Source organism: Nesoenas mayeri (genome assembly GCF_963082525.1).
Source record: "Nesoenas mayeri genome assembly, chromosome: 2".
Taxonomy (NCBI): domain Eukaryota; kingdom Metazoa; phylum Chordata; class Aves; order Columbiformes; family Columbidae; genus Nesoenas; species Nesoenas mayeri.
Window position 1 is genome coordinate 39894136 of NC_137543.1, and position 24103 is coordinate 39918238.

The 24103-nt window shown below is 36.6% G+C and overlaps 1 protein-coding gene across 1 annotated transcript in view; it reads right to left on the bottom strand.

Moving 5' to 3' along the window:
* Positions 1-919: 919 nt before the first annotated feature.
* Positions 920-24103, bottom strand: part of RAB2A (RAB2A, member RAS oncogene family) — a 42721-nt gene continuing 19537 nt past the window's right edge. The window contains exons 5-9 of the mRNA XM_080364293.1: positions 19043-19125; positions 17564-17656; positions 13869-13980; positions 4746-4814; positions 920-2338 (exon numbers count right to left, since the gene is read on the bottom strand). Of these exons, the coding sequence (XP_080220419.1) occupies positions 2243-2338; positions 4746-4814; positions 13869-13980; positions 17564-17656; positions 19043-19125 (453 nt within the window). The 3' untranslated portion in view covers positions 920-2242. The remainder of the gene's footprint in view (positions 2339-4745; positions 4815-13868; positions 13981-17563; positions 17657-19042; positions 19126-24103) is intronic.

The window sequence follows — 24103 nt, forward strand, 5'->3', positions numbered from 1 at the left end:
CCCCCCTCAAAAAAAAACACCACACAAACAACCCACAACCACTGGCGGCTCTTTGCTATAATAGCCCTAGATTCCTGGTCAATCCTACACATCTTCCATGCTTTCAGAAAATGAGTGGCTGTCAGAAGCTTTAGTTTCATAAATCATCACCACTTAAAACAAAATGCATTTCTGTTCTTCTCAGGTACAATTCCCCTTCCCTGCTCCCTGAACAGGGGCAGTTTTTACAGCTATGACAAATTTATTCCCATTTGTAATATAACTGAGGCTGCTATAGAAGAGCATACTTTCATCTCAAACTATAGAATTCTGCAATGTTGCTAGCTCCAAAAACATCTTCGAACCGTTAATTCAAACAAGCACTCTTGTTCCTTCCTTTCTACTTGTAAGCATCTAGTTATTCCGAGGCAGTTTTCCCTTGGCATCAATGCAATTCAGTCCTGTGGTTTCACTGTCATGCAACACAAGTTTCAAACTTCAACTGAAGCAACAAGTGTTTGTGTTTTATAAACATTACGTAATGAACAGTTAACAGTTGAAAGTATGTAAATATGTACCCTCTTATGAATTTAAATAGTTGAAAAAATGATATTACATGGCTAATAATGATTCTGAATGTGTAAGAAAGATTTGAAGCCAGCAATTGATATAAATCCTTATCAGTTTTCCCTTCCCCCACATACAAACAAAAAGTTTCACATGTTTTTTTAAACTTTATTTAATCTCATAACCACTGCTATGTTACACCTGTCAGGCTGAAGTTTATTCACTTCCGATGTTAAAGGTCTGACAATAAGAATGGATGACATGAGGATCCATGTCCCCCCAGTATTGTGTTGCAGTGAGTAGTGGTCCAGTAACACAAAAGTTTTGCAGTCATTGCCCCTCCCGCCCCCCCCTTTTTTTTAGATACATGAAGCATGGCCTAGCATTAGTGTCACCCTTTCATCTGCAATTTATATAAATAGGATGAGGTGGAAACTCAGTTGTTTCCTCATTTGTAGGAAAAGAGACATGAATATTTTGTACTTGACAAATAAACACTTAAACACAGGATTTTGTTTTGCATTGTTGCAACCCTTCCATTTGAGGCAAAACATCCCCCTTGACCACCCACCATAATAAGTACCAAAGCATTTCTAGGTTTGATTTTCATCAAGATTTCCAAATAGGCAGATTTTATTTTCACACCCTCTTCACAATAGACAAGATGCTTACCATATATTTAGGATTACAAGTTGTCACTAAAAGAAAACTTTACACAACCACTGTACATTTAGGTTGAAAAAACTGTCCTTGCATGAAAAATATACCCAGAAATCAAGTGGTAAACAAGTGAGAAAAAAGAATTAAGAAAAGATGAGCATTTTTATAATGTGCCATTTTAAATTTATCAACCCCTCCTCTACTTTTCCTTCATACTCTGCTTTTACCTATCGTATTCATTAAGGCAAACAGCTAATCCATTTCTGAAGAGGTGCTGTGGAAATTGTGGACAAACAGCAAACATTTGGCATTAAAATAGATAGCACGTATTTAGCCTCTAGTAATATACATTAAGCATTTCTCTTGGACTTCAGGATAATGACAGGGGAGGATGAACATGCTAACAATGTCAAAAAGGCTTAAAATTTAGCATCCAAGCAATTTCTATTAATGCTTCTGTAGTTTCCAAGCTCTAAGTAGTATAGAATTTATGCAAATGCATTAAAGAATTCTAGCTTGGCAAGTACACCCAAGCAGGTTATTAAACTATATATACAGAAAGTGATAAATACAGAATTAAAAGAGTCCTTCCGCTTCTCTTTATAGCCTTGAAAATTGACAAAAAACTTGAGGACAGCTCTACAATATTAAACATTAGGTAACCGCAGGAGCTGGGAAACCTAACTACACAAACTGATTAAAATACTCAGATGACTTTGTAGTGTTTAATACAATTCAGTTCGTAGTCAAGGGCACAAGACAACATTTAACAAAAATAATCACATCAATTGACCTAGAAATCAAATGTAAATAGATATGAATACAATCTCCAAAATCTGTCTTTAAGTGAACATTAACCATTTATTCAAAGTTATACAAGAATTTGAAGGATAAAGTCTTCTTCTGCAACAGGAAACCAACTTACAAGTTTCATGTCTCAGTTGAATAGAAGTGGAGGCGAGCGGGGCGGGGGGAGGGAAGGGTGAACAAACAAGTTAGTAGGCCCCATCCAGGCAGCTAGAAAGTAAAAACAGGCTCAACAGCAGCCTCCTCCAGCTTGTTGTCCTCCCTGATTGCCTGCAAGTGTTGCATTAGTGGCAGCATGTTGAGGGCCAATTTTTATGCCATTTGCCTGCAATGAAGTTTAACACACAGCAGAATTATTTTAGAACACTAATATACTTGAAAAGTTTTTTTCTTTTTTTTTTAGAAGATCAATATAGCAAGTTTTCCAAATGTAGGCAATGAATATAGCAACATTTATATATATATATAAAAGCAATATGTCCTTGGTGATTAAATATAATGTAAAGGAAGATGGTTTCCTTCTCATTTCCATTTTATCTCTATGTTAAACTCTTCACCTTAAACTCCTAACATGAAAACAGAGCAAGAATTGTATGTAAGTACTATTGGGCATAAGGCTTTAAAAATACGTAGCACTTGCCAGAAACATGTAACCTCTCCCCCTCACCAAAACCTCCATTAGTTTAATAGTTTAATATAAAACTTTTCCTCTCTAGACAGCATTTCTTTCTGTGTTGAATCAGCTGTAGAGGCTAAGGGCATACAAGTGTTCTGTGTCATCAATAATTTCTATGATCCCGAAAGACATGGCTACTTGCCAAGAACCCACACACAGCGCAGCTCTTTCATTCATCAAAATCACACTTATATCTTAACCCTCACTCCCTCAAGTGGATTTTACCTAAAAATACAGCACTTTTCTCAAAGTAATACAGTAGCTTCAGAAATTAAGCTCTTAAGGAAACTTTGCGTCACAGTAAATCTCAGATTTATAGTGCTTGGCAGTTGTTCTGCAACAGTAGTAGCCTTGGGGTTTCTGGCACTAGCTCAGTATTGACAGCAGCTGATGTGGTTTCTTTTCGCTCTTTGACTCCTCTTTAATAAAAAGCTTGCCCTATGGCTCATTGGTTTTGCCCCCTCTGGGCTGATAGCAACTTCTTGAGGAATCAAGGAGCCAGCCTTGGCATAAAGCCAAATAAATAGCATGGACCGTTGGCTCCTGACAGCAGCCGGCAATCAAAGCTCCACAAGGCACAGTACAGCAGTCAGCTACTATATGAAACTCGACAGACACAATGAGCATTTTCAGACACCCTGATTACTGTCCAATTTATGTTGCATTACTGAGCGCATTTTCTTTAGGAAAAATGCTCAAGAAAAATTTTCTGTTTTTAATCACTAAGGTGAATTTTAAAATTTTTTCATCAAAACAGCACACGCACATTTTCTAGTCAGGATTAGCATCCTTGAAGGATTACTATTCAAGTCTTAGTTAGGTACAAGTTTCCTAATTTCAGGCCTCAGTTAGCTACAAGTTTCCTAATGCAAATACTATGCATCCTACCAAAGTTTTTCATTGTTTCCTCTCTAAAATCGTAATAGCAATATTTTCAATAGTCTAAATTTTCTCATTTTGAAATATATTAAGCAGAAAGAGGTGAAGCTATTTAATTGGGCCCTACCAATTTCCTCACTGCTCTTTGAACAATTCTGCAAGGACTATCACGCTTAAGGGAACTGTCAGACTGACAGTCCCAGACAGAGAATGCAGCTATTCCCAGAACATGTGTGGAACACAGAGTGGCAGTGCAGATTTCCACATGTGGTTTCACTAAGCACCTCACTGACAATGTTTACGGACATACACGATTAAAAAAAAACAAGACCAAAACAACAAACCACAACAAAAAACCTTGGCACCAGAAAGGACTCGCCACTTCACATGGTCAAATTTAAACTTTATGTAGTGACTTTTTATGCAAATGTTAACAGAGAGCTTATATGATCTTAACATTTCTATATGATCTTAACATTTCTATATGATCCTAATATGTCTGCTGACTACCACTGAATTTGAATCTGCTTTTTCTATGGCCATGAACCTCTCTCCTAACTGCTTAAGGTTTTCATCAGTACAATCATTTCAAAATTCAAGAGACACATTATAGGTCTTTCCAGGCTCTTGCATTACAAAAGCACTCCCTGCTCCACCTCCCCACTCCCACCCCAAACAAGCAAAGAGACAGGCCTGATAATCTGTAATTTCAGTAATGTGCATAGGCAAAATGGCTAATCTTTTATTCCCTACAGAATCCAGCCACCTAAACCAGGAACATTTCAAAAGTCTTTTATGTAACTCTCAAAGCAATCCCTCCCCTACACTGGACAGCTCATGGAGTGCATCTGGCATATCAACATGGTCCCCCATTTACATAGTGGAAAATTATCTTTGAAAACAGATGACACCATATGGAGAAGTGGATGAAAGTGGATTTTCTTCTCTTTTGGGGATTTATATTATTTTGTGATGCTTCATGGATGGATAGGGTCACTTATTTTAATCCATTTTTATCACAATGGCAGACAATTCTATATCCAAATGGAACAGACAAATATTTTGCTGTCCAGCCTGCTAGGAAGGTGAATTTTGGACTTAAACAAACAAAACCACACACACAGAAACACCAAAATACCCCAAAGAAATAAAAAGTGTTCAGAGTACTAGAAGTTACCTCGTTGTTTATGTCAAAAACTCCTTCCTGGATTTTCTCATAGATCTCCTTTGCAGTGTTAATAAATGCCTAAAATACAGGGAAAAAAAACAAAACAACACAATGAAGGCGATATCCTTTGGTGTAAGATCCACTAATTGGAATCCAATCTCATGTGCAATTGTTTCAGTAAGACATTTCTTCCTGACCTCAGCAGGAACAGGTAAGACAACAGCATCCTATAACCTACCCTGAAGTAGCGATGGATCACATGCTGTTTACAAAAACAGTGACATTTTCATAGCATCTGTATTCCACAATCTGTTGTCCAGTAATTACAGGGAAAAAGTGGTTTTTAAGATATATAAATTACTTTTAAATTATTTATTTCTGACCCTTATGGATAGATTGTGTGGCAGATGGTTTCCCCTACCCTTAATATCTTTGTAATAGGCCACTCTAGATTAGAGTGCTTAGCAACATAAAACCACAGGGTACTTACAATGATGATGTAAGGATGCTGTCTGCTGGATGAAACCTTATGCTATCATTTAATATTCACCTAATTTTAAGAACGTGTTCTCTTTAATTAATCTTGCACACAATAGGCAATAGACATCTTAATAGTAGAAAGGAGAGGCCCCAGGTTTTATTATGATTTCTGAAAATCTATTGTTTTAATTCAGAGAAAAGACTTTGACATTCAGGCCTGAGATAGTGAATGATATGTTTTTAGTTGAAGTTTACAATCAATGATTCAATTTTTTGTCTCTCATTTAACTTCATAGGTCAATTAATACCTAAAATAATGTATAACTTAAGAGGTGATTAAAGTATCTAAAAAATTACAATAAATCATATACCACATAAAGATTACAGTCAACATATAGTTCTTTTTGTTTTAAAATACCAACACCATGCAGTCATACAAGATATGCTATCTTCTGCATAAGCCTATTACAGCAAATACAGGTCTAATTCAAATACAAAAAAGTAAATAGGGTTCATGGAGAGGAACAAATCATACCTTTCCTCATTTCTACACTGGAAGCATTTGACTGCTGAACTTGCCACCAGAGCTTTGTTTCCTAATTAACAGGACTGATATGTTTTCACCTTTAAAGGCCTTACAGCTCCCCAGAGTAATCAATCTACTGCAGCTCAATTACTGCACCAAGCACACACCACAGCCAGTGAAGGAGACTCCAACGACTGCAGCAGGAGCGGAAAGATATGAATATGCATAAACTCTAAGTGGGTGATCGAATCATCACAGAGGGTCATGAGAATTTGCAGCAAAATAATGAGAAGAATTAATCATTGCAGATTCACAAGGCACTTAGGAAGTGAGTTCGTTTTTCAAACACGCATTAGAGTTCAGGAGAAAAATTGGCTTTTGGCCAACTATGAATTGATTCAAATTCCTCAGAAACTGCAGTTTTCAATGTAAGAAAAAAATACAAACTTATCTTGGTTTCTGATAACACACTAATTATTGTAATGGCCTTATATATGGGCCTAGTGAAAGGTATAAGTAAAAAACTTTGGAAATTCACACAGCTGGAATCTGTGAGGATACTTGCTTCTATTTCAGCGGGACATTAAACAGAACTCGAAGTCTTAAAAATGTGTTATGATAACTTCATGTAAACAAGCACTTAACAATTGGCACGCCTAACAATTCTAGATGATGTTGGCTAAATACACCAAGGCTCTTAGAATTAATTTCATGAGAATTATGTTGAATCTATACAAATTACTTTAGACCAACAAAACTAGAATTTTAACAGACTACAAACTCCAAACTAGCACAGCTCAGTATAAAATACCTTCCGGATGCTACACTCAAGAACAGATTACTGCAGGAATGCATCTATGCTCACAAAAAATAATAAAACACACTTGAAAACACTGTGTAATTTAACGCTACTCCCTCACCCCCCAATTACTACACACATACCGCATAAAGCAAAAAAACCCTATCAAGTTCAGTACAGGTTATTTTAATCGTAATCATACTGCCTAAGAAACTGTTGATCTGAAAAATCAAAATATTCCATTCACCTCAGCCCTATCATTTCAGTTGTCTTGAAAAGACATAATCTGATTACCACATTTCCATCAGCAGTTCTGGTGCACCACGTATTAGTGTTCAAACAGCACGTACTGTTATTCTGCATGGCAATATGCCAGGCTGCACTGGGTCATCTAAATAATTCCTATTTGAAAACAATGGTTTCACAAGAATATAGTGCATAATAAGTCTACCTCATGTTTTCTTCAGTTGGTATGGATTCTGAAAAAGTACTACTAATCAGCCATGATAAGATACTTGCATCCCTTGAGCCTTCCATTTGTTTCTTGCATCCGTCTATTTTAAGTTGGCTTATGCTTCAAAGTATAAGCAGACTCAAAATAACCCACCTGAGAACTTTACTGAAAACAGCAGTCTACTTGCTTTAAGAATTTTATATCAGATTTTGGCATTGCACACTAGTGCCCCAGTTAGCAAGGACAAGAGGGTGAACTTGGTATAATTGACTTCTTCTAAAAATCTCTTCTAATACTGCATGTTCTAACTGTTATCTGGAACACACAGTATACTCTAAACTCTCAATTATTTATGGGCCGTTTATCCTATTTGCAGATTAACTGAGCCACGGATGCAGAGAGACAGAGCAGTTTCCCCTCAAATCCAGTTTGGATTTATTAGACCATGTGCAAGGGACTGCAAGAACACAGCTGTAGCCCTTCAACACGCCTACTTGGATCCAGGTGCAGTTCAGCCACTTCCACACAACACAAGAGCTCCACCAGTCCTCATGAGGACTTGGCTGGCTGCCTACCAAGCCCACCGCGGTTGCGCTGTACGTTCCTGTAACGCTGCCCTTACTAAAGCGCCATATAAAGATACTCGAGCACCTCCAGCCCAAACCAGCTCAGGTCCAGGCTCATTTTCACTAGCTTAGGAGAGGTAGGAACCGATTCAATCTGGATTTATACTCAGTCACCTGAAAGATGGCAAGGCCCTGGTACAGAGTACCCCCATTACTCATAAAAGTGAGAGAGAAACTTTTGCATAAACAGTAAGTTAGACTTCCAAATATAAAAATTCTAGACTACACTTCAGGAAAATTAAAGAAAACAATGTAGCTTCTGGAAAATGTCTACATTTAATGTTTAACTCTTGGTTTTAATCTTTCTAAGTTACAAATTACTGATGCTTTTATGCGTGAGACTACTGAATATATCTTTACCACACCATTAAAAAAGGTTGGATACAAGCTATTGAGTGGTTTTAATATAACATGTTTTTCAATGTGTTCACATTATAAGTAGCTTCTCAAATAATCATAATACTCTGCCAAGGAAAATTACATTACTGTACAAGTTGGAAAGTGAATCTTGTAAGATGTGATCTGCCTGTTGTGTCACACCTGGACAAACCACAAAGTTAATGAAGGAGGTTTTTGAGTCCAAATATACCAGCATAATATCACTTCAAATGATTTGTATGAGGAGTTTCCCAGAACATGTTCCTGTGTGGGAATCAACATGTCAAGTCTCACAATTCTCACCTCAAAAAAAGCCGTAAACAACCCAAAACACAGAAATTCAACTACCAAACAATACAAATGCTGCATTTAAGATAAATTAATCCTAAAAACACTGAACATGGAATTAAATCAACTTTGACATCCATTTTATCACACAAAGTAAACGAGTAACGTAGGTTTAACACCCTGGAGACAAAACCAGGGAGAATTAATTCTGTAACCAGTAAAAACAATGCAGAAAATATGGGAATAAGATACCTCTGCCTCATGGAAGTTGTATGCAGGAATTATAATAAGCTAAGGGCACCAGAACGCATGTTCTAGAACATCTACATTTAGTTTTCACTTGGCAGGTGTCAGTAACATCATGTCTTTCTCAGAAAGCTAATGCCATGCTGAGTATTTGAGGACTTTGCTACAAGCTGAACATAACAGGGAAAACTTGCAAATGAATCACTGATACTTTTCAAGTATCAGATTTTATAAGTTCATCTTTGCTTAAAGTGAGAATAGATCAGGTTCTGTACTGCCAGCTCGTGTAACACGCTGCCCTCTGGTGGCAATACTAAAATTAAATTTAGTGCTTTGAAATACAAATTGGGCAGCGATTATTTCTTAATGCTTTCTTAAAACTAAATGGGGAATTCTTAAAGGGTAAATATCTTACAAATTCTGAATCACAACCCTCACGTCTGTGACCAGCCAACACCTAGAATTTCATCCTCCTTCCCAATTTCCTATCTTTAATCAGTAAGATACAATATAGTTAGATTACTCCAGTATTAAATAAAGTATTTGGAAACAGTAACAACATGGACCACAAATGGATTTACCCTCAAAGCACTCACCATCCCAGTATGTAAGTGGTGCTGGATGGCCACTTAGAGTGAGATCCCAAAGCTCTGAGCAGCAGTTTTACGCACAGTAAGATCATACTTTTTACGACTAAATGATCCTTCAGAAATAAGTCTAGGAGACTAAAGAGGGTTAATTACCAAACAGTAGGAAGGTCGTACATAATAAATGTACACACCATAAAGCACCCCAACACATTTGTAGTCTTATTTTTGAAGTAAAGGTCCACAGGCACACAACAGAACTTGACAGCAGTTTGTTTATGTGGACCCATTGAAATGCAATCTTTCTCATAAACTTATTGGAAAGATGCACATTACTAGAGCTTGAGGTGTCTCTAAGTCCTGCAGCTGCTGTTGAGCAGTGATAAAGTACAGGATAGCTGAGCAAAGAAGAAGAAACTCTAGAACTAAAGATCCATCTCTCCAGTAGAATCTACAGCTTAGGCAGGCAGCCATAAAATACTTTTCATGCTTTTCTGTGAAGTCTGAAATCCTCAATTAACTGAGACTTTTTATTCTGATTATACTGTGGGATGACCAGAAATCCTAGGAACTGTGGCAGAGCCAGTGTTCCTTACTGCAGAGCTGGGACACAGTCCAAGGGCTTGCCACAAGGAGGTAAAAGCTGTGAATCTTCACAGGAGCCAGATGTCCTGCCCTTGCTCTCTCCCACAGCTGAGCTGACATGAGCTTCACCTCTGTTTTCTCATGGGTGCAACCAGCTGAAGCAACAGCCTCATGCAGCCAAAAGTTCACAGAACTTGGATTTCAAGGAATTTGAAGGAATACTGGGCTTGATACAAGCTAAAACAAACCAAACAGTCAGGTTTATCTTATTTTTTTAAACTCCCATGAACCAGAAATCCTGCTGATTTGCAAGTTTTAGTCTGATTACATCTGTGTGTCACATAACCTCGCTATGAAAACTACTAACATCCTTGGATTTTCAAGTTTTATTGACCAGATCCCTGGTAACTGTATTATCAGGTTGAACAACTGTTTGTTTACCAGCAATTAGTGGTGTTTAGTGAGGGTGAGGAGGGGAAATAAAACACACTTTTAAAAATTGGTTCAGTTTTGGAAGCTGCTAAAAACCTCATTTCTCCATTGGGATTTTCACCCTTCAGAATATTACAAAGGCCATCCTCCTTCTCTTATCTGTGATCAAGTAGTACTGCTGTTGAAGCTGCAGGAGTTCTGAATATTCATTATCTATTTAAGCAAAAATATGAAAGAATTTGCCTGAAGAGAAAATTAAGTTACAGCTGAAACAAAAAAACTGAATGACTACCCAACTTCATGTAGCAGAAGTGCTTCACTGCTCAGTCAAAACCACTAGTCTATTCAGATTTAACCCTAAATAATGGATCCATTATCACATTCTATTTACGTGCAGACGACCTGGAATAACAAAGACAATACTCTTAAAACAAAAGCTTGGCATACAGCTATAGCATCCCCTCCATATGGGAAACAATTTATTCAAACCAACTCCCACACCAGGATTCAGTGATACACCAGCACAACTCAAGTGAGATCAGCTTCTGAACAGTGATGGTATCTGGTTCTGGTCTGACCAGTAGCCAGGAAACTCTCTTGCTTCAGGTTGATCACATTAATTATTATTAAAAAGTAGCAGTCTGGAGTGCAAGAATACACAAAGTTCCAGCATCCCAAATATGGCTAGGTATCTTCACTTCTTTGGAATCAGTGCATGTAAAAGTGTTCAAACAAATGATATTGCAGGGACAAAAAGGTAAGTACTATAGGAGACTGCAAGGTCACGCTGAGTTCATGGAGGTGATTCTATTCTGCCTCTACAAGTGTTAGACCCTGTCTAAGCAAAAACTACTCCAGAAGCTCTGACCCACACTCTTGAGGTAAGACTCCAATTAGCAGTTACACACTGTTGTTGAACTACCAGTGAAGAAACAGAAGTGATAAAATTGTTAATGTCTCTTACAAATGAGAGAAAAAATTCTTAATTATTATGTGTAATTTTAATGCAAGGTAGGAAACTGACTGATGTCATGGGTAAAACAAGTGCAAACATGCCTGGGGTTTGGACCTCAGCCTTAACGCATATCCAAGTGAAAAGTCTACCAACAGGCATCACAGTGTTTTCTTTGGGGGACAAAACAAGTGCCACGGAATTCTGCAAACAGTACTTCAGAGTATACAAGCCCCTGATCCACAATCCAAAAAAGCAGAACTGGTATGATAAACAAGATTCTAACCGTTAACAATAGACTCCTTTCAGCATAAATCAAAAACATTTCCATGTGTTCTGCTGCGAGAAAGCCAACAGCAATGCTCAGTCTGTACTTTACTGAACATCTCCAATCCAAGATTTCAAGATTTTTTCTCTTTTTTTTTAATGTAAAGATAGGAAGGCACTAGTGATACAGATCAGAAATCACTGAAGATGCAGTCTACTTCCATCAATGCAAAAATTCAACAGTATACATACATATTCTTTATAGGAAAATACTTTCTTAGCCCTTAGTCGCCCAACGAAGTCAGTAAAAATGTTCTCCGTTGCTAGCACTTAAGATAACATTGCTGGACACAGGGCCACAGATTTTGTCTGCTTAAGACTTCATCTCATTTTAGCTGAATTACCTCAAATGTTGTTCTTACTGTTAAAGTTCTACATCCCCAGGCAGTCACAAAACCACCATTTCTTCCCAGTCCTGAAGTCAAGTACTGAAGGCTTGTTAGATTTGCCTCCATTTTGCACACTTCTTGTTCTTTCCTTAACTGTTGCCCACTGCACACAATTTCTTTCCTCATTCCCTTCTATTTTTTCTTTGACAGTGAACAGTCCAGGATCAATATTAAAATTAAAATGGTCTCATCTTTTGTCCACAAAGTGCTATCTTTCACCTACTGTGCCTATTATTTCTCCTCACTTATTTTTACTGGCTTAAAGATTAAGATTTCGCTCCTTCAGCTGTAACTACTCCAGATCATGCCACCTCTATATGGTATTCTTACTCAACACTAAAAAAGAGTGCATTTGATTGTCACTAAAAAGGATTACAGCCTAAATCTTTTCCATCAGAATTAGAAAGTTAGTACATGCATGCAATTATTCACTTGTATCATCATCAGGAGAGGATTCTATTTGAACTTTTTTTGACAAAAAAATCTTTATGTTCATTTTCCTCCTGATAATCAGAGATGCACTAAGTAACAGATAACTCGTTCACCAGCATGTATTTTTTGACATGGAAAGAGGTGTTAATGTTAGAATCAGGCAGTAACAAACCAGAATGAAGTTGGTGGAAGCTGTTACTAAATATTTCAAAACTAGAAGGCTTTACCGCTAAAAGAATACCTCATTGGTTGTCCACCATTTCACACTTAGGAAAACAGTAAGGGCAGATTATGTAGTACAAGAAGTTGAACTGTGTCATGCTATTGTAAAAAAAGGTTAGTAAGTGCGGATGTATGAACTACATGGGCCTGAAAGACATGTGAAGCAATCTTTCTGCTTTACACAGCACTGACACATCAGTGGGAGCTCTTTGTCCACCACTGTAGTGTGTCTGGCTAGGATGGAGTCAGTTTTCTTTACAGCAGCCTGTATGGTGCTGTGTTTTGGATTTGTGACTAAAACAGTGTTGATCACACACCAAAGTTTCAGCTACCAATGAGCAGTGCTTACACAGTGTCAAGGTTCTGTTTCTTACTCTCCTCCCTGCAGCAATTAGGCTTAGAGTAAGCAAAATGTGGGGGGAGGGAGATGTTGGCCATGTGTCAGCACAGCCAGGACCGCTCACCAGAACTGACCTAAGGGACATTTCATATTATGTGACATCATGCTCAACAATAAGAACCAAAGGGTGGTGTTTCTAAAATAGCTGTTGCTCAGAGACTGGTTGGCAATCAATCCATTTGTGGGAAGTTGTGAGTGACACTCTTCCCCCACCTCTTCATTTACCAAACTCTATCTCAGCCCCTGAGTTTTTACTCGCTTCAGCTCTTCTGGTTTTCTCCCTCATACCACTGGACAGGGGGACTGAGCGAGTGACTGGATGGGCACTTAGCTGCTGTTCAAGTTCAGCCCACCATACCCACCCTTCAAGAAAGGTGGGCAGTAAATCAAGGTGAGATATGTACAAACTTGCCTATGTCCAGAAATATGAACTATAAGAAAACTTCTAAAGACTTCAGTTCTTTAAAGCAGCAAAGACTGAAAAACTTATTGAAATACATAACGGACTACAGCAACCAACATAATGATCTCTTCAGCAGCTCTGCAGAGGACAGAAAGAATTGTGTGTGTGAACTGCAGCAAAGAAGATTCCTGCCAGGTAGTGGAGGGGAAAAGATAACAACAATACAAGTATCAACAGATTGCTCTGAAGAGCTTGTGAAATATTAGAGGTCTTTAAAACAGGTTAGATTGACATCTGGCAAGGATACCAATAGCTTGGCTTGCTTTGGACTACCACATCTATTTTAGTCTTACTTTTTAGATTTCAGGGCAGACAGACTTATCCATTTCTCTGATCACTTTTTTTAAAGTATATTAATTACTAGACTTTCAACAACACAACTAGTGCTATGCAATCAGACACAACGTAGACACTGTCTTTCTCATAATATAAGAGTAGTTAATTCAAAGGTAAAGAATCCAAAACCTAGAGGAATAGTATCTGTACAAATAAGGAAGTGTAATTCAAAGTAAGCATTTTAATAAAATATCAGTGTTCAGGAGTTACCTCCTCTACATTGGAAGCAGTTTTGGCAGATGTCTCCATAAAGATAAGTCCATGCTCTCGTGCAAATGCTTCACCTTCCTCTTTCTTGACTTCTCGTCTAGATTCTAAATCACTAAGATGGAAAAAAATAAGTTAGTTGTGTGGTCTAACCTAGGTAAATATTGTTCTTCAGAGACATGCCTATAAGTCAAAAGCCTCATAAGAACTTACACACGTATCAATATTTATTCAGGCCTTTACATAAAGCAGAACTATTGTAAGCCTTGCACTTACAGTATATGGAGTATCCACAGACATCACATGTGCTTGAGCTACCAATCCTAGCTGACACAGATCTTAAAGACCTCATTGAATACTTTTCAACAGGATGCATGGATATTTATTTATTTAGCTGTTCCTTGAATGCTAACTTTAGACATTGTCATTTTGGGTAGATATCACTCTTTTCTAGTATAATGTTATCTACCAATCCACACCACAAAGGTGAACCAACAAGGGAGTTTTATAAATGATTTCTTAATGATACTAAGAATGATTTAAAAAATAAAGTTCATATTTTTTCTATTCAGTAACAGAACTTCATACCGTCACTTTCTGTTCTGATAAGAAGATTTAAAAGCAAAAATAAGTTATTTTGAACTACATTAGCTCTCCTCTCCAAACAAGCTAGCATTTAGGTTTGGAAACTTCAGGCCTTGCCCTCTAACAGCAGAATTTGAAGTGACACACAAATTCTTGTTTCCTGCTTTCCAAGCAGTTTAGATAAAAGTTAAATATTACACAAAGGAATAGAAAAAAACCTCAAACCCTAGAGACGTAAGTATTTCACTCTTTTAAAAATTTCTTTGGGAACAAGGAATACACAGTTTGTCCTTCTTTGCAAATATGTTAGATCTTGAGCAATAAAAACGCTACATTTATACATTGCAACAGATGCACTCTGCAGCAAGCAGGACCCTAAATCACTCATCCATGACAAACATAAATAATAAATAATATATACATTTAAATCAAGTTTCATTTAACTTGTGCATGTAAAAATATGTTCTCAGATACACATTTTTGAACAGCATGTAAATGCAGATGTTTAATTTGCAGTCAGAATACCAGTAAAAGTATCATATTGGGCTTCAGTGCTGCCATCCTTGTAATTACACATCTATCACAAATAAATGATACTCACTGTGGTATCTATTTAGCAGCAAAGCAGGTTTTTGTTATTTTCACAACTACACACTAGTTCAGATGAGTTATGAAGTAAGACAATTCGGCACATCATTTAAACATGGAGCACTTGAAGATAAGGATACAAAAAATGTATTCTAAAAACAATTTTCAATTTGATGTTGATTATATGTAAGTGTTCCCAGTATCTCAGCCTCAGACTTAAGATACCTTAAAAAGGTGTTCATTGTTATGTCCCTTAAGTAGCTATCCGTAATTTTGAACTTAAACAATGTCTTTATTTGCTACTACCATGCTACCTTCAAAAATATTTAAAGCTTTGATTCACTATAGTGTTATCTCTATGATAGAACAGAAATAAACAACTCTCTTGACTTGAAATAGTGCAGCTGCATTGAAAACTGCAGTGATAACCCAATGAAAACTCACTACTGATATCTAAACATATTCTTAAAGAGCTTTAACTGCTTCTACTAACCACAGTTGTCTTCCTCTCTCCATTCCAATAATTCGAAGCATTTGGTCTTACTAGATCAATATAGCTATGTTTTGTTCTGGAAAGAAGATTAAGTACAGTATTTGTCATGTTTTGACACTAGTATTTGTAATGTTTTCAAAAAACAGCTATTATATTTCAAATTAAACTCTCAACACTCTTCAAATTGAGCAATAAGTCAGTACTACAAATGTATATCAAGTGCACTTTTGGGACTCATAAGAACAAAATTTATTCCTTCAAAAATACTATGCTAGTATACATGTTCTTCCTTCCACTCATCTCTAGTACTATGCACTATCATAAGAACTCCCGTAACACACTTTAAGAATGCAATATAACCAAAGGGGTTTTCTTCCCATCCTCCTCTTTGAAGCTTGAAAAAAATTCGCTTTAAAAAACTTCTTAAATATCTTTTACTCCATGTGGCACCTTAATCTGTATGTTAAAATACATAATTTAAGTATATTTATTGTTTCAATAAAACCTAGTTGCCACCAGGAATTACTGAGCTAGCTGCAAGTAGCATAGTATAACATGCAATCATATGGTACAGTCTGCATCAGCAGGATGCAAGACAAAACCATAGTTTAACAGCCATGAATAATCAGGAATAGTTACAGATGTCAAGCTTATGTAATACTTATCTCAGGTAACCAGTACACTTGACTGTTTCGGTGCCATATTTTTACTCACATAAGCATAAAGACAGTTGGTCAGGGACATCACAGGCTTACCAAAGCTTAACTTAATAAAAGAGATTACATTTTTATCTTAATTTATGAAGACTATGCTTATCACATTCCTCAATTAAAAAGGACATTGCTAGTCATTTTCCAGATTATATATAAAAACGTGGACAAGCTTCACAATTACTTAATGCTTTACATGTTTTCAGGGTGAGGTAGAAGGTGGGGGGCAGAGGGAGGAAAACAGAAAGGAGAAGAGGGAAGAAGCAGCAAGTAAGAGGTGAACAGGCTGGAACAGCAAAAACAGACTCTTTACCACAAGGCTGCTTCTCAGCACTATCTAAGAAATGACCTGCCTGTTCATTAAATTTTAAGGGACACGCATACACACCATTATTTCAACCGGCACCTTTACCTTCAAGAATTGCTGAGGCAGAGACACAAGTTAAGGTCAATTAGGTAAAGGTCCATAACTAAGGCGTTATTAAATTCTGAGACAATGCTTTTGATATTCAGAAAAACCCCACATCCAGCAAAAAAAATCTAGATATGATGCTACAGTTCACTGGATCAAGAACAAAAAAAATTGCAGATAAACTTAACGTATTAACTGATGTGTTCTTATAAAGACTTTCAATAGAGAACAAAGCCTCAGCATCAACAGGGAACCATTTTAGAACTTTGGACAGTCTAGCTGATGAGAAGACCAAATAAATAATTGTTTACAAATGGGGTAACACACTTTCAAAAGTGTCTATGAGCAGTCTGAATTCACCAGAAAATGGTGAAAACACATTCTCTACCCCCACCCCCAGCTAAAACATACAGAATATGAAGCAGACTTAACATTCGGAAACGTCTTATATAAACACTGAGGAATATACTTTTTACATTTCAGAAAAGTATTTGAAGTGAATCCTGTAGTATAGGCTTTTTTTTCTTTTTTTTTTTTTAAATGACATTTTCTCTGTGATTCTTAACCAAAACCTGAAGTATTTTAAACCACCTAAAATTAGAAGTCATATTATCTTATTAAGTGAGAGATCTAGGTGCTTCTAAATGGTGATTATAATTTATATAATGCATAACTTTATGCATTCACTATCTTTTTAAAATAAAATTACTTTTAAAAAAGGTACTGAGAACATAAGGTAGCCGATCCACATGTGCTGCACATTGTATTAGTCTAATTAGAAAAAGAAAGGTTTTAATTCACGACAGAACTACATACAGTGACTGAAAGTGATTTAAAGTTAACATACTGCTTACAAATAAGAAAACATAAAAGCTAAAATCTGGAGAAATCATAACTGGTTAAATTTTACCTTTTATTTCCAATAAGCATTATAACCATGTTGGAATTGGAATGCTGACGAGCATCTTCTAACCAAGTTGTCAAGTGGTTGAAAGTGTCCCTCCTAAGTGTGGAAGAGAATGAAAATTAAAAGCAGCATTTCAATAAATCTCCTTGCCTCCCTCAGCTTCTCCACTTGAGCAGCCAACTCATTTATTAGTACACATGCTGGAGGGATAAAAGCCAGTAATCCCTTTGTGAGAGGGACAACAGGCAAACAAAAATTTAGTAAACAGGGAGCATTAGTGAACTTAAAAAGTAATTGAAAACACGTTTGCTACAAAGAGTAAAAAGGATTCTTATAGCTGTAAGAATCTGTCATTTTATATACATATAAAAATCGGCTGAACTGAATTTTAAAAGTCCCTGATAGCGTCAACCAATTCAAACAACAGTAAAAATAATCACATACTCATATTGTTATATTTGTTCTATTGAAAGCAGAAAATGTTTGACGATTTTCTGTGAGTTTGTAAACTGAATAATGAATTTAGTTGCAAAGTCTGTCCAAATAGGGTACATGAATATGGCATGTTACAGATTTTACAGAATATGTACACTAAATATTAAGTCACATCCATGCTTGTGAGGTGTGTTTAAGATTTTACAAGAGTAAAACCATTTATTTATGAATCAAAGATTCATTTGCTGGAAATCCAACAAAAAGAATGATGCTTCTTGATATTTAAAAATAATCAAGGAACAAAAGGCAAAAAAGTCTAGGAAATCTCTAGTAAAAAAAAAGTTGTGGCTTAATTAAGCAATGCAACCCAAGATCCACAAAAGGAGCCACACACCCTAATAGGATTTCGGAGCCTGAACATTTTCATAAACCAGCCACAGTATCCACAGTTTGGCAGACAACAAGTTGCATTGAGACTTGATTCAATATAGCCAGAAAATCTTAGTCACTTCTGAACAGCTGCTACCAAAAAAAAAAGTCATCACACTAAGACCTGTATTTTCCCAACATCATAAACACAGCAATAGTAAAAGTTTCCTAGTATTTTTATGTAACTGTACTTTTATGTTTTACTATTTCACTCCTTTACAGAATAGCACTTCAGTAAAAAACCTGCTATAATTAAAGAAAAATCATAGCTCATGGTAATAAAAACACTAGAAAAGAATTAATGAAATATTCTGAAGTCTTTCTCAATAAAGGTAATTCAGAGGTTAATGGTCAAATAGTTTATAAAAATATTTTGTTTCGTTCTTCCTGAGACTTCACATATACTTTTTCTCAACCACTATACAGAGAAATCTGGAAGTTTATAGGTTACATGGGCTATATTTTGATTTTGAGCACTTACACAAAGTTGGCAAAACATTAGATTACAAATATCTATACAAAAAGCCAAACTAAATTAGACGTTTTAACATTGTATTCCATAGCACAATTCTACAAAGACATAATTTTAATCCAGTTATACCTCCTCGGTATTCTCACCTTGTAATGTCATACACTAGTAAAGCCCCTGCTGCCCCTCTGTAGTATGACCTTGTAATGGAACGGAAGGACTCCTGCCCTGCCTGTAGAAGACAAAGTTTCATTACTTCATATCTCAAATTTATTTTTTGGTGCTGAAAACCACAAACTTAAAATCACAGAATCATAGAATTCTGCTTTTGAGAGGATGGGAACAAGAAGGAATATAGAGGAGACAGCAGAGTTGACAAGTGGGGCCAAAGTCTCTAACACTAGCAAGAGAAGGCACATAAGGAGAAGACACCAACCACAGCACAGTGCTGGTTTAAAGAAAAAAAAATTCGGAACAAGACCTCTAAACCTTTTTTGGCAATCCCTGACAACCCAATTTACTGAATGGCTTCACAATACATGAATCATTATTAGAGCACAGAATGGACTCCTAGCAACTAAGCTCTGAAGACAAATTTGAAAGGAAGCAAATAACCCAGAGCTTCACATTTGAATTCAATAACCCGCTCCCTGGGGCAGCTGTTGACACTAGAATAAATAAAGCCCATTGTAAATAAATGATGAATGACATCTTTACGCCCACCATCTGCTGGTGTAAAGGTTGTTGGAAGGCCAAGGATGCAGATTTTATCCATTATATCATAAACTGCAGCCAGCTTTCAACAGTCTTCAGATGGAATTCTTTCAGTAATCATTTTATTATGAAAAAACAGAAAATGGTTCTGAATTCAATTTTACACAATTCTGCTCCATAGTTAATCAATTTCCTCTGTACTTGATAAATAATGCTTGTCAAACAGCTACAGCATGCAAGAGTCATCTTCATATGCACTGGTGAAAAACTTCAGAGATCCTACATAAATTAGACAGTTCTCACAAAAAAGTATTCTGTAAAAATCTCAGCACTTGAAAGAACATGCTTAAAAGAACATAGTTCTGAAAAATAAATATTCATAGTTGCAGACCTTGAGCTCCCCATGCTCATGTTTTTCAGAAGGGCTATCTAGCACCTCACAATTGTTAGAAAGAACATTTACTTCTAGTATTTAGTAAAAACAGAAGCTTTATCATAATTCAAAGATAACACAGAACACAACTAGAAAAACTAATATTAATGCTTAAAAACTCCTATATGCAGTAAGATACTTATCTGCAGAATTACAGGAAATTACCCTGATTTAAAACCATGAAAAGCAAGAAAGAAATGTTTATCAAATACAAGCTACCCTTGCAGCCCTATCTATAAAATTAGTTTACAGAGAAATTTCTCTTCTCACAGCTACAGTACTTTTCTTGATATAAGGTCGAATTGAATTCAAGGAGAACTTGATCTAGATTCTGTCATTGAACAAGAAGAGTGGCACAACAAGTTCTGACATGTTCAGTCTTCAGAAAGCATCCTTATCTTCCAGAAAAAGCAGTTACTTCAATTTAAGGAAACACTTTATCTTAGCCATTCCGGAGGAAAAAGTTACAAAAGACAGACAATATATTTAATAGTTTCAACATGATTAGAATGCACTAGCATATGCACTTGGCCAGGAGCCCAAGTGCATCCGTATGTAAACTAAGGTAACAGAATATAGACAATGTGCATCAAGGAATAATTAAAAAAAAAAAGAAAAAAAAAAAAAAGCAAAGCACACAATACTTGGTTCACTACCCAGAAGCTCCACTGAGCTCTACAGCTTTTTCTTGGTGTAGTGACTACCTCAACCACAGGCACAAAACATCATCCTCCTAACTAGACAACAGACAAGTTATTGTTATTTGTGTATGCCATGTATTACCTAAAGTAATAAATGAAGGGGTTTTAGCTGACTACATTAAGTCTGGCCTGTTTCAACTTCACAAACTCCACTCTGACACATGAAATTGTTCATGTCCCTTTTCATTTCCCATGGCCAACCAAGACTGTCAGAGGTTCTGGCCAATCTTACAAGAATTTAAGAACTGTGAGTTCCTACCAGAATCACATGCTCACAAAAGTTTGGTATCTAAGTCCTTAAAATACTGTAACATTTTAAATTGTGTCTCACTTGCCCATGATTAAATTTAAATATTATTGCTCCCTGAAGGGAAGACTGGGAAAAAGGTGGAAAATGTTACCCCTTCTTCAAAGATACAATCTTCTGTACAGCAATAATGAATTTCTGCTAACATATATCAATAGACAACATAAACTGAATTCCCTTTCATTCTAAACAGAAGAAAACTGAATTTCTGTAAAAAAAAAAAAACACCACCACACCCTTTGATATTTATGCTTATAGAAGATGTATTTATATGATATATAAAATAAGAAATACTTTATATCACTTACTATTTTAACAGTATAATTCTGGAAGAGAGGTCTAGAAGGTTAACATAGCAGGGTTAGGCATGTAGAATATAATCCACAGCTTTTTTTTTTTTTTTTTAAAGTATCATTACTTCAAGTATTTTTCATCTGACAACTGTGCTCTGCATGCCCCTGGCTTCCCTCCTGCCCCAACTCAAATGGGGAACAAGTTATTTCAAAGAAAACAAAAACAAAAGTGTGTAGGCTATTAGCCAAAAGCATTTTTTAAAATACATGTGTGTTATAATTGTACTTTGTCAGTCTTGCAGAGTAGGACCAACCCAAGTTTAGCTACTTGCTGCAAGGAGCAACAGACAGAAGTAGCAGTATGGAAGTATGGAAGCTCAGTATATATTAAAACCAGCTTTGACATCACAGAAAAGCCCTTTCTCTTAAGTAGAATTAAGATTGTTCTTACCACCCCTTCCATGATCCTCCAAAATCCAGATTATTATTTTTTTTTTTTTTTTGGTCTTCTATATGAAATAGCTTTTTTTTTTATAGAAGCATAGAATGGTTGAGGTGGGAAGGTACCTCTGGAGAGCACCTGTTCCAACACCCTGGCTCAAGCAGGGCCACCCAGAGCCGGTTACACAGGCCCGTGTCCGGACAGATTTCGAATATCTCCAAGGACGTAGACTCCACAGCCTCCATGGGCAACCTGTGCCAGTGCTCGGTGGGGCAGTGAGGAAACAGTAATGGCAGTAGCCAATAAATGAATGTTAAAGAGGGTATTTCCCAAGACCATCTAGTATAAGCAACACAAGCCTTTGCTCTGAGGCAACCTCTGGTTATACCCACTTTTGAGAGTTACACTACAGTGGAAACAGGAAGATGGAAGATCTTTTTGGTAACTGACAGACCACAACAGCTATTTCACATTTATGAACTCCAGCTCAGAGAAGGCTGCCTGCAGGAACCAGTAAATGCATACTGAACATGCCTAACATGCACCCACCCTCTCTCTTCAGCTCTGACTTGAGTAGTTCACTGACCATGAAAAAATGTGGGCCTCTGATAAACAAGTGATGGTTTAAGTTCTAAGAACATTCTTTTTGGCCATTTTCTGGACTGTAAGCTTTTACAATTCAAATCATATTAGTTTATAATAACAAGCTGTCTGATATGAGAGACTTATATAACCATAGTTCTAGGACTTTCAAGTCTTCAGAATGGTACAGAAATCTTCATCCCTGCTTGAACTGTAGAACTGCATGGACAAATGTTCCATGTGCTCCTCTAAACATGTCACAGTATACATAGAAGACCAAAATAATTAAGTAAGCAGAGCATGATGCACTATCACCACCTTCGGTCACTAAGATACACAGAGGTTTAGGGCCTGCACCAAAGTTTTCAGGAACTTAAAACCTAAATATAATTTAAGCTATGTAACTGTGTTACCACTGACACAGTATCTGTAGCACATTTGAGAAAAGGCTGCAAGAGTTACTGTTCCTATAGGAAATCTCAGTGTCATTTCCCAGTGTGTGGTACAGTCACGGAAGCACTCAGTCGCAAAATGCGTGGGCAAGTCTTTGCTATCAAGAAGCATTCCTTGCAAGCTCCTTAATTTCTGAATCTATAAACTGAGGAGGGAGGGAAGACATGATGCAGTACAAAAAAGTAGATAATGAAATAGGATCAACATCAGCACATCTCCCTAGAAAACAGCCCTTAAATTTTACTGAATTCTCTCTTTCCAATGCTGAAGAACATGAAGAGTTTCTCTAAGGACAAAGTTATCTGAGTACTTTCCAGCAGGTCTTCAACATCCAAGCTGACCAACAGTTTTTGATCAGGAGGAACCTTTATAGCATATATCCACATGACAAATGAGAAACCACAATGCACCATAGATGCTAGCTCTGGACTCCCTCACTTGTAAAAGTGGCATACATGTAAGGTACCTTCAAGCCCAGTGACAGAACACCTCATTCACATTAGGAATTATTACTCATTTAAACTCATTTACACTTTCATAAGCTGTATAAAAAAAACTAGAAAGACAACTAAGAAACAACCAGCTCACACAAGTGTCACACTGCCTGTGACAACTGCCAGTTAGGAACTACTCTACAAATTTGATCCCTGGAACAGAATGTTCCAAAAAAAGAGAAGAGCAATAAGTACCTTTGAATGTAGTTTTGAAAGTTATAAACAAATAAACAGCCTTTCAGTCACATGGCAACTTGTTTACAAAAAGGCATTAATCCTTCTTGCAATTGTCTTCAAAATAAAAATAATTTTAAGGTGCTTTACTAGAATGTAGTACAAAGAATAGGCACAAAAGTAGTACAAAAATTTTAAAAAAACAAACAATCCCCCCCTCCCCACAACATGCGCCTTTGCAGCAAAGACTTTCCCAAACAAAAACAGAACTAAAGATGCTTATGAAGAAGCAGCCATAACAATTTAAGAAAGCGTCAGAATTTATGTGGAGGATTCAGCCAAGTTACATGTTGCTTCAGAATAACCCTGTCAGCTTCCTAATAAGAACTGAAATTTCCAGAGGACCAAAGATCCTGAAGGGTGAAACTATATATATATAAATACAGATCACTTGTACATATACTTTTTCTTCTGATGTTGTTGAATGCCTGTCATTTAGAGATCTGGTCCTTCATTATTAGAAGTATTCTTATGATTTATTTCAGGTTCTAAATATATTAGAAACCTTTAGGTTTTAAGTAGCTACCCTCACTAAAATGGGAGCTCCACTAAGGACA